General features: G+C 46.0%; 1 protein-coding gene across 4 annotated transcripts in view; it reads left to right on the top strand.

Annotated features, from left to right (window-relative positions):
* Positions 1-13,778, top strand: part of Gnpat (dihydroxyacetone phosphate acyltransferase) — a 40,593-nt gene that overhangs the window by 19,612 nt on the left and 7,203 nt on the right. For all 4 annotated transcript variants that reach the window (XM_065438356.1, XM_065438352.1, XM_065438354.1 and 1 more), the window contains exons 9-13: positions 1,513-1,824; positions 7,161-7,240; positions 8,751-8,888; positions 10,135-10,334; positions 12,467-12,528. In XM_065438356.1, coding sequence (XP_065294428.1) covers positions 1,513-1,824; positions 7,161-7,240; positions 8,751-8,888; positions 10,135-10,334; positions 12,467-12,528 — 792 coding nt within the window. The remainder of the gene's footprint in view (positions 1-1,512; positions 1,825-7,160; positions 7,241-8,750; positions 8,889-10,134; positions 10,335-12,466; positions 12,529-13,778) is intronic.

Here is a 13,778-nt window from a genome sequence, read left to right as displayed (position 1 = left end):
GTCCAGAGAGGGGGGGGGGGGTATTCCGTAATTGTCCACCTAGTTGACTGTTCATCTCGGCTCCTGCTGAAGTGCTGATTGGCTGGGCTGGGATACAAGTGAGAACAAAGCAGGTGGTACTGAGCCCACCTCCCTCTCGTTCGTACTGCTCCAGCCAATCAGCAGCAGCTGAAATGGACAGTCCACTAGATTGGCATTTACGGAATACCCCATGAAGATTCTATCTCTAAGCCACGCTGGCCATGCTACAGCAGTGGAGAATGCCCATCCTGGAGGACACAATAGCACCAGCAACTGCTATGCTTGGCTAACGCCTGCTCAATGTCTGCGTACTAGACAGAGCTGGCATCTATGCCTTCTTCATGTTCTAGTATGCCGCCTTCCCAGTTGTGGAGGCAGTCCTAAGGTTTCTTCTTCTACATGTAATGGTAATAGGTAATTGAGCATGACTGCTCTCTCTTCATTCGTCTTCTTCCAGCACTCGACATCTTGTCACGTCAAGGTGGTGCTGCTGTTGTCTTGTTTTCCTCAAGGACAGCGTGAGGCTTGTTAATGGAGTAGCTGAAATATTGAGCAGTGAGCGACTGATCCAAGACTGTGAGTTTCTTACCAAAGCAGCCATTTGTGATCAACTCGGCTGTGCAACCTTTGTAGTAATGAGCCCTAAGGCTTAGTGCACTATAAACTTTGCCAGATATTGCGTCGCTGCTTTGCGTTACAAGCGAAATTAAAACTAAAAAAAAGATATACAGAAGTAATAATTAAAAGGGAAATGAATGTGCATAAAGACACGACTTTCTTCAGGTTATAGTCCAACCCACATCTTGCGCCTTCGCATTATGTATGCAGTGCTCTGCCAATATAGTGGTGGCCATCCTCCAGTTCAATGTCTTGAGTATTTGTGCATGTGTACTAGATCTGGCCCCAGGATTGTTAGCTAATGCCACTTGTGGCCATGGCAGCAGATGTGGAACATCCCTTTGTTGTGTTGTAAATCTTTGCTTGGATCCTTCGTGGTTTTCAATTCTACATGTTGCCTACTAATGTTGTGCATCCTGATAGCACTAGTGTTTTCGTGGCTGTAAACCTGATGAACTCTTGCTGTTCGTATGGGTACACTTCAGCCTCCTTATGTACCTTCCGCAACACCAGCCTGCGATATCACACCTTTCAACTGTAGTGTGAGCTTAGAGGCAGGCAGCTGGCCTCGGATGCTACATAGCATCAAGCCCCTTTGGTCCCCTTATTGCTCTTGTTCAGGTCTGTTACAAAATGACACAAGGCTTCATAAGTGCTTGATGAGCCACTGCAACCAACTATGTAGTGGATTCACATTGGAATGCTGCCCCGTCCAGTGACTGCGCTCGGCAACGTTATGCAGCAACTGTCTCCTTCTACAGGGAATGTGAAATGATCAAATCAGCCTGGTGATTTTTTGTTCTCTCTTACACTTTCTTTTACTCTATGCAAAAGTGGAGTTCCTTAGTGCTGCTGCTACATCTGGTTTTCCAGGAGGAAACAGCAACCAGACGAACCCGGTGACTTGGCTTCGTCGCGAGGTCCGTCTGCACTCGAATGTGTTCCGGCTCACGCCAGAAGGCACCATCGAATTAGCACCAGCCGACACAAAGGCAGTGCTTCCGGCGGGAGCCGAAGCCAGTGCCGAGCCGACCGGTGCCTTGCTGCGGATAGAGGCCGACACGGTGAAGACAGCCGTGCCCGAGATGATGCTCTATCACTATGGCAACCAGGCGCTCCAAGTGGTGGCACCGGTGTGCATGGCGTCACTCGCACTTCTGGCCACTCCCCCTCCTAGGTCACAAGGTAAGGCGTCTCCTGCATTTTTTGCAGCCTTATTGAGGTCCTATAAAGCAAATTATGCATGGCACCACCAAATTACACCTGCAACAAATTAGTATGCTAGCTTTGATAACAAGTCAAATCGTGTACGAAGGTCTGGAAACTATTTTTTAGTGATAGAAATGATAGATGTGATAGTGATAGGAATGATAGATGTTGAATAGAATCACGTGCTTTTTTCCCTCTGAAGCTGTTTGCTCGTTTGCGGCCATCGTTTGCGGCCTGTGTAAATGCGTCTGCAGCCATGGTTCGGTGCATCAGTCACGTGATATTCCCGAACCCTCCATGTAACTCCAAGGCTAGTCTTGTGACAGGTTGCTTGAAGCTATGAAAAGACACCATTGCACTCCTACAAATGGTGTTTGGAATGAGGGGCCATCGCGCAGTGATTCACAAAAATGATGGCCGTGAAGAATGGTCACGCCACGCACTTGCTTTCGTTGGCGAGGCGGTGGTTAGTCAGCTTTCTGTGGGTGGTGCGACCGCTGCGAATAGATCTTCATTAATTCGGTATGAAACTCTAACTTGCAGACACCCACTGACACAACTACAATTAGGCCTAACGGACTAGGCGATGTGGCCATGATGAAAATTTGGCGCCGGCCAATGTGATAATAGGTCGCAAACCATTGCGGAAAGCCTGTCGCTAATATGTTCCTTTGAGTGACTGGTCTGTGATGAGTTGGGAGACCACGTGTATTGGTTTGATTGACGGCTATTGAAGCTGCATTCGGGTCCACGGTCAACTAGCCGGCAACTACTGCGAGTACGCATACCAAGTTCGTCTGTGTGCTTGCATCTAGGTGAAGAGCTGCAAACTGCGTGAACCTGCTTGCGTAAACACTGAACTTGCATGTTCTATATGACCAGCGTGCCTTCCAATTGCTAATCAGCCCGATCTTAACACATGCTTCTGTGCTTTCTACACACATTGTTTTGTTGTTCCCTCCGTTCGTGTAGCATTAAAGGGGCCCCGAAACACTTTTTAAGTAATCATAGAATCACATCACTTTTAAATTACGTCACCTCGCGAATCTCCCGCCGCAAAAATTTTTTGTACCCTTCAAGCACAAGTGAAATCAGACGTAGTTATCAGACCGAGGAGTGGCTTTGTCTCTCCCACTTCCACTGGCGTGCTCAGAGTTACACAGGGGAGACGGTGAGAGAATGCAAGGGAGCAATACCATGCTGGCCCTGCCCAAAGGCAGAATGCGAGATGGCTCATGGTGGCACCTCGTCGCAGCCGTGGCATCTACGCTACGCTTTTCATCACGGAGGCCATGCACAGCAGACGTAGCAACGCACGGCTGTTGTGTTTAGACCGGCACTGCAAAGACGAAATGGTTTTGCTGTCTTTTTGAGACCGCAGGCACATAGTGTATGTTTCATTTATTTAACTAAAATGAGCAATAATTCTGTTACTGGGAATGTTCTTGCGGTCCCGGAATCATCCGAAATCTCTTGTGGGTTCAGCTGCTTGCCATGATGTTGCATGACGACATTGCAGAAGTGAGGGAAAGCGATGTTTCACTGCTTTCAACACGAGATTGTAAATTCCCTGTTGCACGCAGTGCAATAATATTTGGCTCACACGCACACAGGAGCCGCGTTAGCAGATTGGCAATGTTTTCTTGTTATGTGAAAAAAGTGTTTCGGGGCCCCTTTAATCGTTTTCATCGGTTTGGTTGACCTGGTCGAACCTTGTACCAACAGAGATCATGCGCTTTAGGAACACTGCGTGCGTCAGAGCACCGACCATGGCTGGATTGGATTGCGCAAACTTTAATAAAGGTCCTGCAGGATGGACGTCGGCGCGCAGTCCTCTGTCAGATGTGGAACACTTCATCTGGCCTGGCCATCTTTGTTGCATACCGAATGCTTGTGGGGATCGGCCCGGGTGCTCGACGGTTGGAAGGGGGCCGCGTGTGGGGGTTGAGTGGGTGTGGGGTGTTGTGGCGAGACCGGCTTACCTGCGGCAATGGCGGGTGTTGCGACGTTTTCGAGATAATGTTCGGTTGTCCCCAACCGACCACGGCTCGCTCATTCAATGATTATACCGAATACGTATTCGAAAAAGTAAATTTTCGGAAATCAAACACCAAATATTTGATTCACAAAACAAATTATTCGAATGTTCACTATTTCATTTGAAATCGAGTAATCAAGTGTTTGAAATGGAGTGTTCAGACACTCCTAGTAGAAACTAAATGCTTCCAGTGGATCTTTAACTTCTGAATTTTTAAACCTGAGCTGTATTGATTCTGCCAGTTAGTACCAATCTTGATAATAATTAGTTTTGTTCATTCACACCGCATCTTTCAGCAAGTTGTTAGCATGACTAAAAGCACTAAAAAACTTTGTATGCCAGTTTTCACTGTCTTCTGAAAAAGGTAGATCACTCGCAAAGTTTGTATGTTGAGGAATTGTGGGGAACATGGGCGGGGTGACAAGCAAGCAAATTTTGAAATGTGGGGATTTAGTAGGAGATAAAAGAAATTTGCTAAACCTTCATTCTCTGCCTCTGTAGAAGTGTTATATGAAATGCTTACAATGTTCCCCTGAGAGGACAGTAGATGACAGTGATTTCATTTTTAGAGAAAACAGGGACCATGCTACGAGCGATGTGTATACTGAAAGCTCAAAGTGTGTAGGTTTGTTGTGCACTATGAAAATAATTACTGCAATTTTTGCAAGCTTTCTCTCTTCATGTGTTATACGATGCAAACTAAGCAAGGCTGTTTCTTTATACAGCGTAGACCACTTAAAACGTAACTGCTTATAGTGCAAGACCTTTCTGACTCTGTTTACCCTCTAATAGAACTTCATATATAAATATACTAAATGTGGCAGCAGCAGTGTAAGGGCTGCTTCGGCAACAGAGAAGCCTTTGCTCGGCCGCTTATCAGCAGCGCACACTTTGACCTGAACGCACACATTGTTGCTCTTTGGCTATTTAGTTTCTGTGCACTAAGATTTTTTATCTAGGGACCTAAGTTCGGAGAGGGGGTTGTGTGCCTGTTGCAGTGTGTGTCGTCGTGAGGTGCAGCGTGACCTTGGCTGCTGTCAGTTTAAGGGGCGTGCAGTGAAAATTTATTTCGGAGCTTTTAGGCTTTGGTAGGTCCACACGTAAGCTTCCGCCGTTCCTGCGAGTACGCGTGTGTACAGACTTGGCAGGCGTTTGCAGTAGTTGCCGCAGCTGATCGCTGCAGAAACCAAACACCGTTTCAAACGTTCTCTGTGTGCGTTATCGCATGCCCAATCTCTATGTAATCGCCTACAGCCACGAACAAATCAAGGGCGAGCATCCCGCGATGGTATGCCGCCCGCTGCCCCTGCTGGCTAGACCTAACACGTGGGCCTCTTCGGGAGTCGGTGACTAAAATTGTGGTTTGGTGGAGAATTAATGAAACGTATTGCAGTGGCTGTATGACACTTAGAAACTGTAGAAACCTCCTCGACAACAAAACTGAGGGCAAAGGTGGCGCGGGCAACACTCGAATTGCGGCAACTTGGTTCGCAGTCCTCATCTTTTCGACGTCGTGTGCATGCGAGTCAGTCCAAGAAATGGAACGAGACACTGTACGGCATCCAAGATTTCGGTCGCCTTTCTACGTTAGCTCTGTGAAGTTGATGATTGTGCCAATGAAAATTTAGAATAATCGAGCAGGTCTCAAAATTCAGTCGGCTACTTACTTTCCTCTATGTAGTTTATTAAAATTTTTTACGTATTTGCATTACTCTGGGTTTATTCGATTCGGCCAAGTTTCTCTGTGCCTTCTGCACCTATTAACGGTGCATCTGCACCGAGGCCTTTGATTCCCCGAGGTGGAGCGGTGTGCCCTGCACCCTCATGCCTGATTGAACGGGGTGCAAAGCAAGGTGCCGCCACGGTGCAGTGCGCCCTTGAACCTTGCAGTGAGTGGGTGCAGCCCGGCACACTATAACTGGCACCACCTGCACCTTTATCCTTTTTGGTGCCGTGCGCCATTTTCTGAATCGAACAAACGTTTTCGTCTGCTTCACGCGAATGCCACGGGCCCTCAGCAATAACCTTTCAACAATCGTAAATTTAAAGGAATGCAAACATCCAGGTTGCACACTTTGATTCTCAGATATGTACGACTACTTGAGCTACATGTTTTGCATGTGTGCAGCCTTTGTTTCGGTTATAGTATGGTATGGCTTATACTATGTGGCTTATAGTATGGAACCGATCACTGATGAATGTTCACGGCCGCCATTGTTGCAACGCACCGTATGGTGGCCTGTTGTTCCTGACGTCGTTCATAGACACACATTGGTCTCTTATAGTAGCTTCGAGCAACCCTTCACTAGACTAGCTTTGGATTTACATGGCGGCCGAAAAAGTGTCATGACCTGTTAGCGTGAATTTGCGCAGACGGCGAATGAACAATGGAAGAGGGAGGGCGGGGGGAGCAAGCATTGCATGAACTTTCCATGACCGTTCAGATTTCAGAATCATTGACATTGGTGGCAAGTAACACCAAACCTGACAATAAAACAGCACAACGGCACCTGCTTTTGCTGTCGGTGCTACAGCTACGTATGGAGTGGTGACCAAATCACGTGATGTGGGGCTTTTCCATCTGTCGTACAGATTGGCCTTACAGTAACCCACCTGCCGTAAAGTTAGGATAGCCCCTCGGTATTTTGGAAAAAAAAAAAAACTGAAAAACAAGGCTTTCTATGCAATAAATAAATAAATGCTGCAAAACACAAGTCCACTATTAAACTGAGAACCTGATTGATATACGGTACATGCAACATAACATCACTAATTCATTAGTTTTAGAGGAAATAAGAAAACTGCAGTAGATCGAACAAGTTGGAATCTATATACAGTGAAACTTTGTCGACAAATAAATTTCTTAAAAAATTCTGATATTCAATAATTGATTTAAATGAGAAGAGAGGGGGTTAATATAATTGAATAGGTGTCGTGGGAAAGGAGTGCAATAGAGGACAGCAGAGAATTAGGGGTTTCAATTAGAGAATTTGTAGGCATGGTATGGCATCAGCTACTGCTACATAGGTGCAATTTCAGATTGTGGGGAGAGGCCTTAGTCCGGCAGCGGACACAGATAAGGCTGATGATTATGATGTGGTGATGATGAGGATGATTGTGTTCGTTGAAATGAAAAGAGCACAAGGATTATTTACACATGTGGGCAGTTAGTGCAACATTTTATACTTGCATTTTTTTTGTGGCTTCCATAACGTGGCAAACAACACCTTTGGGCAATAGCCCACTTGGTTTACATGGCCCTCTTTGCTTTCAGGTTCCGTGTACGAGAACTTTAAAGAGCTACAGAGCCTACTCCAGCGAGAGTTTGTTTTTGAGGTGGACAAACTGGAAGAGGTGAGTGGGATCTTCTTGGGCTTTGTGCTTGTGCCGCACTGTCTACTGTCTGTCCACCTGTGAAGTGCATTTCCCAGTTTTTTTTTTAATTTCATTTATTTATTCGTTCACATACCTGCATGTTGCCCAAGTTAATTGTAGTAGGGGTGGGGGGGGTGGTGGAATTGGCTCTTAACCTCCAGTGTGCACCATACATTGTGCACTATACACCACACTATCTGCACCATACAATTAGATGGGGAGAGAGAGACAAGCATGTGATGAATGTGGTGAATTTACAGAAGTTGAGCAACCGGGATGTAGGAGTGCTATGGTTGAAAACAAGGCTTTCCTTGAAAACCTTAAGCAAGCTTAACCTTAAGCAAGCTTGATTGGCTGGTGCATCTATACCACCTGTGTTTCTTTAGTTAGAAGAGAATAGATTTTTGAATGATTGTCTGTGACTGGCATCGTTCTGCCTTCCAGGGCACCTTTATGGAAGAGGTGGACATTACCTGTGTGACAAATTTCAATGTCTAGGCAGCTTATTAACACCATTGAGTAATTCACTTTTTAATGATCCACTTTAAGGCGCAAGTTGTGGTTGCAAAGTTGAAGCTGTGCAGTATGTGAAGTCATGGTTCCTTAGCAGAATCCTAAGTATAGCCCCACTTTTGGGATGTCTGGCCTTAACGTGTGCCATGAATTATGCATTTGAGCTAACAGTTTCCCAAAAGCTTGCGCCAAGCAGTTAGGGGTGATCTTAATTGCAAAACCAGTTCACCGTTTAGCAGTTTTTGGAGGCGGATATCTAGAAAGTGGCTCTGGGCTTAAGATAGGTGCTGAGAAAACACGACTTCCTTACCGTTTGTCTTCAATTTGGAATAAAAACAAGTGCCCTGAAGGGAATAATTAAAAAGGAAATAATTAATTTTTATAGTTAGCCAACCAGACAATATTTGCCAGTGTATTTGCCACTAGCTACTGCAGTTCTGTCTAACATTTAAAAGTTGGCAGTGATAGCTTTGTGCTGCTAACCTCAAGGTCGCGAGTTCGGCTTCAGCCATGGTGGCCACATTCCGGTGGGGACGGTATGCAAAAACACTGAAGCACTTGGATTTAGGTGCATGTTAGAGACCTCCAGGTTGTCAAAATTAATCTGAGGTCCTCCCACTATGGTGTGCCTCACAATGAGATTCAGGGAAAACACAGCGAAGGCGTGAGATGGAAATTCAAGACGATGAGCAAAAAGAGAACAAGGTGAAAGCAGGAGCCAATGTTTCGACACTGAACTTGTCTTCTTGTCACCTAACTGACTTGTCTATATGTCGCCTTGAAGAAGACAAGTCCACTGGTCGAAATGGTGGCTCCTGCTTTCACCTTTTTCTCGTTTTGCTCATCACAATGAGATTGTTGTTTAGGCATGTAAAGCCCCAGAACGTAATCTTAAAATTTTTGAAGTGGACAGCTTTTTTCTCCAGCAATGCAGTCTTGCTCACGAGGCATGGCATTCTCTTCCTGTCTGTTGCAGAGCTTCCTGGAAGCAACGTATGCCCTGCAGAGTCTCAATGTGCTTGCTGTCCTCAGGCTAGAGCCAGCTTCCCCGGAGAGCACAAACAGCTTGCATTTCCTCGCTAGTCACATGGCACCATTCCTCGAGGGGCTTCAGGTGAGCAGCTGCCTGAGGTAGTGCGGGCACTGCTTCTCTGTTTCTGAATGAACCAGTGCCCTTTATTTTATGTTGATTGATTGATTGATTGATTCATTGATTCATTCATTCTCGTTTAAGTTGCTGCATGCTTCCCAGAAGCATCACAGTAAGGAAGACTGCAACAGTAACATCTGTATCTTTCCAGAAGACACAGTACAATCTAAATCAAAATGATACAGAGCACAATTCCTAACAGATTTTTCTCGTGGCATTTAATTTGTAAGGAACATTTAAGGTCTACAAGATGCCTTGAGGTGTGTTAAATAGTGTGATGACTATGATGCAGAAGACGCTATGGAGATTTGTTGTGTGTGCTGATGTGCAAAAAAAAAGAAAGAGTACAAAAAAAAAGGGGCAACTGGATCTGTAGGCCAAAATAGCAATCCAGAAAATTGTGTGAAGTAATCAGGGCAATGAACGTGCAGGTGGCACAACAGGCGGCCACTGTTGGGAGTGTCTTGAGAGAGGCCTTCATTTTGCATTTGGTGTGAAGGGGCACTACGTGCAAACACTGAACCTACGTAGAATCTCAGATGTCCTGTCCAGAAACATTGAGACAATTGTTTTACGACGACAAATCACTCATTTGCGAATGCATTGGTGGCTGGAGGGGCTTGCAGAGTTGTTCCACAATTTAAGTCGCTCGTGGTGAGTGTTCATTCTTAAAGAGTAGCCGTGCCGACCATCTTAATCTCACAGGCCATGCTGTGCAATGCACTGCAGCTTCCCTTTTAGCGAGAGCTGCGTGTAAAGGGACCACTGAGCACTGACGAGTGGTGTGAACCATCAGTGGCTTCTGTTGAAGAGGTCAGTGAATTTTGTCAGTCAGTTTTATTGTGTCTATTGGATCACTTTGAAAATGCACTGTCATAAGCTATACCTTCTCTGGTTGGCTACAACATATCAACTACAAATAAGACATGTTGCATCATGCTAGGTTGTGCCACGCTTCAAGAGTGGCAACGCCAATCCCGTTTCACATTTACATCGTCTTCTCACTTACAAAGGTTCTGTTCTCAACGAAGCAACGCTTCAGCCACCTCGGGTCTCTTGTCAGCCGCTTTTACTGGGACCCAATGTTTGCATTTATTGCCCCTTAAGCAGGACGATGTTGGGGATGGTAATGATAGACCAGAGGCTACTCACGACGACCATGTTGGCTTGCATTAACGGTGCCGTCCTTCCGATTCCCTGTCCTGCGCAGACGGTGTGCGAGTTCCTGCGCCACCAGCCCAGCGACGTGGTGGAGGTGCCCCTGCCTGAGCTAGTGCGGAAGTGCCAGTGTGCCGCGGAGAAGTCTCTGCGCCAGGGCCAGCTCGCGGACTACCGGGTGCTCTCCCTCGACATGCTCAACAACTGCCTCATCTGCCTCTGCAACCTGGGGGCGGCTCACAAGGAGAAGCGGTACGGAGACCCTTTCCAAAGCGTAAAAGCACAGGCCTGTTGGCATTGTAAGAATTTCGCAGAAGTGGGAGGGACACGGCACTGATGTGGTTTGTTCGTCTGCTCTCATTTTTCGTTGCCTGTACTGAGAGGTGTGAAGGACTCTTGCAGCTAGACCATTGGTTCATTTGCACACAGGTGGCATTTAGCAGCGTACATTGCTTGACACCATGTTGGTGTAGTAGGCAGGTGTTTTTTTCACTCGGAATAAACGGGAGGTTTGTGTCATTTGTAGCAGAGCCGGACGAGTGTAGACTTTCTCGGTGACAACATGGTGGCGCCACCGGCACTGTTGGGGCAAAACACTGCACTTGGTGCGGTGCCGTAAATTGTGACAAATGGTGTCTCTCTCACTCGAACAGTGATGTTTTCTGTATCGCGCCGCCACAGGTTACTTGTAGTTGTGACTTGTTCTGCTCAAAAACAGGCAACTGGCTGCGTCCAAACATGGTGTTAAAGCAAGAATGCGCCACGAAATGCCGTCTCTGTGTGAAATGTGAACGTTAGTGAGCCAGTGGTTCAGCCAGAATAGTTGCCTATACTTAGCTTCTTAATTTAGCACGAGCATATTTGTTTTAATTCTGTTATTACAAAATGACAGAACTGGAAAAGTTGGCAAGCTTCCATTTTACAACCACAGCGCAGCTCAGCATGAAAAGGAATGTAACATCAGCTCCGTGCTACCCGCTGTTGTATTCTGAATGACCACGCTTTTGAAAACCTTGTTGACCGTGTTTGCTCCTAGTTGATGACAAACAGCCGAAAACGGCACGCATGGATAACGAAGAAATAAAAATTGTTACCAACCACTCACAATACAAAAATAGCAAAACAGACATCAGCTGATGAGACCGGAGTCTAGAGTCATCATTTCTGCATCAAGCAGGGCCACTGAAAATTGGCTTGCATACGAGATTCTTGCCTTTCATCCTGCTATTTAGTTTATTTTTCTGGTGTAACGTGAACATAAATAGTAATAAATAAGTGATAAGGCTTCCGTTCCGTCCACTTCCTTGCTTTCTTTTCACTTATTTAATTCACTTGTCACTGCATACAGTGTATCGGCATAAATCTTTGTCCCTAGAAACTGGATTTATGAAGACCAATATGAAGTTATCAAAATTGTGTGTAAAAATTTGCAAAAATATTATGAAGACCATTATGACAGTTGTATGGGCTTGAGCCTCCCTGTGTTTTTGTCGCCAATAAAATACATACTATCCTGAAAGGCTGGTTTGAAATGAGTGACAAGGATAAAAGGAACTATGAGAGGCTTAATTTCTAGTCGCACTTAAGTGAAGTCTGAAAAAGAAGCCAGGAAAAGCACTGGGGAAATTGACTTTTCAACAAAATTGAGCTGCATAATTAATTACAGCTGAAAATCAATTTTATTATTAACTTTGTACTCTTAAAAAAAAAGTAAAATGAAAAATATAGGGGAGACAAGTTGCGACCAGCGCAAGCCAAACCCACGGCCCCTCTGTGTGTCGTAGCTGTTGAAAGTAGAGTTGACACGTATTCTGTGGTTTTCACGTGCCAAAGCCACAACCCGATTGTGGGGCCTCCTCGAAATTCTGGCCCCAACGTTCCCGGGCTCATCAAAATGCAGCCGCTGCAGTCGGAATTGAACCTGTGACCTTGATCTCAGCAGCTTGACGCCATAGCCACTGAGCTAGAGCTTGGCTCGCGCCGGTGTCAAGTTCTCCTTTCACTCACTTTCATTTCCATTTTTTTTTCTTTTTTTGAATCAAGGCGAGTGCTCGCTTACAGCTGTTCATAGTCAGGAATGAACGCAGAAATTTGTTTGCCATTTGGAGGCCGTGTGCTGGGCAGCTGCAGCCATGTCCTGATAAGGAGCTCGTGCATTGGCCGGTCATAACCAGATGTTCAAAAGCAACACCTTGGTTGAGTACAAACAAAGATGAAGCTACGCTGACGCATTTTAAGTAAGGAACGCGCCTTTTTACGCGTGGTTCTTTGGGCTCAGTTCTATTGAAGTGTCGTACGCCAACCTTTATTGAGAACAGGTTAGGTGTTGCTTGTGATGATTTTGCTGCAGCACTTACGAAACATTCTTTTGAATCGTATTGCAGGAACGGTGCTGCCGTCTTAGTCCCGAATGCCGACACCATTGCCAAGGTCCTGGAGAGCATTGGTGAGAGAAGCCGCACTTGTAAAGGCTGCCTTTGCTTCATTTTATTTTATTTTTAATTTTTTTCTTTCTGCCAAAAAATTTCACTAGAAGTACACCCAACCTTGTTGGACCCTATAGTCGTCATGGCTAGTGGTGGGCCCATTTAACAAAATGCATGTTTTTTTCATTTGCAGAAAGCTAACATACAGCACGAGGTTTAACGCTGCCACGGTGCTGACTATGGCTGGTAGCGAATAGACGTGCGAGAGCGCTGGTTCGAGGCTGCGAGATAATCAAAAGGGTGGTGGTGATGGCTTCGATTAATGCTGTTTTGGACCTGACGTCAAGGCAAAAATCAGGAAAATCAGGCAGCAGAGGGTTTCTGTGCCCGCAGTTTCAGATGTTCTTATACACTGGCTCCATGGGGTACCTGGTGGTGCTGACAAGATGTCCGAATTGTTGGGGAAAAATCAAGCATCCGAAACATTGGTCGTTGACTGTATATCAAGACTGTCAGAAAAGCAATCAAGATATCGCAGATACCTTGACTGCTTTTTTTTTTTTTGCTGCAGCACGTTATTCGGGGATATCATGGAGGAAGGAAAAAAACTGAGGAGGGTCTGCTCGAACGCGTGTGCCCCGCAGTAATACAGTCGAACATGGATATATCGAACTCGAAGGGGATCACAAATTAATTCGATATATTAAAAATTCGATATATTAAAAATTCGATATAAAAAAATGCAGGCCCAGAGACTACCTGTGGCGGACGATGACCTACCGATCGGCGCATTCAAGAATGACAACTATTTCCGCACACACGCCGCAACGTAATGCTTTATTTGCATGAAAAAAAAATCGCTTATGTTTGTCTGCTTCTTCGCCTTGCAAATGAAATTAAAGACGCCAACCTCGATCTTATCGAGGCTGTTCAGGTGCGAAAGCCTGGTTCCTTCCATGTCGCCGCAACAACGGCGAATCAAGCTGAACGCGGCCGCCACTTCAGTGGCAGAGTACGAGCGTGTAGCCGCCCCCTCGTCAGGACGATCTTCGTCGCCACTCGAGCTGTCGGCCTGGGTCCCTGCAACTTGAGCGCGATGTTTTCGAGCTCGCAGGTGGTGTGATGGGCCGAGCAATTATCGACGAGAAGGCAAGCGTGACGCCCCGACTTGCCCAGTTCGGCGTCCCATGCTTGCAGCCATTCCGTAAACAGCTGACGCGTCATCCACGCTTTCTTATTGAAGGCGTAGCGAACGGGTAGCTGCTTACAG

The sequence above is a fragment of the Dermacentor albipictus genome, chromosome 7, assembly GCF_038994185.2.
Source record: "Dermacentor albipictus isolate Rhodes 1998 colony chromosome 7, USDA_Dalb.pri_finalv2, whole genome shotgun sequence".
Lineage (NCBI taxonomy): Eukaryota > Metazoa > Arthropoda > Arachnida > Ixodida > Ixodidae > Dermacentor > Dermacentor albipictus.
The sequence above is the reverse complement of the archived record's forward strand: the minus strand, read 5'-3'. Positions and strand labels throughout refer to the sequence as shown.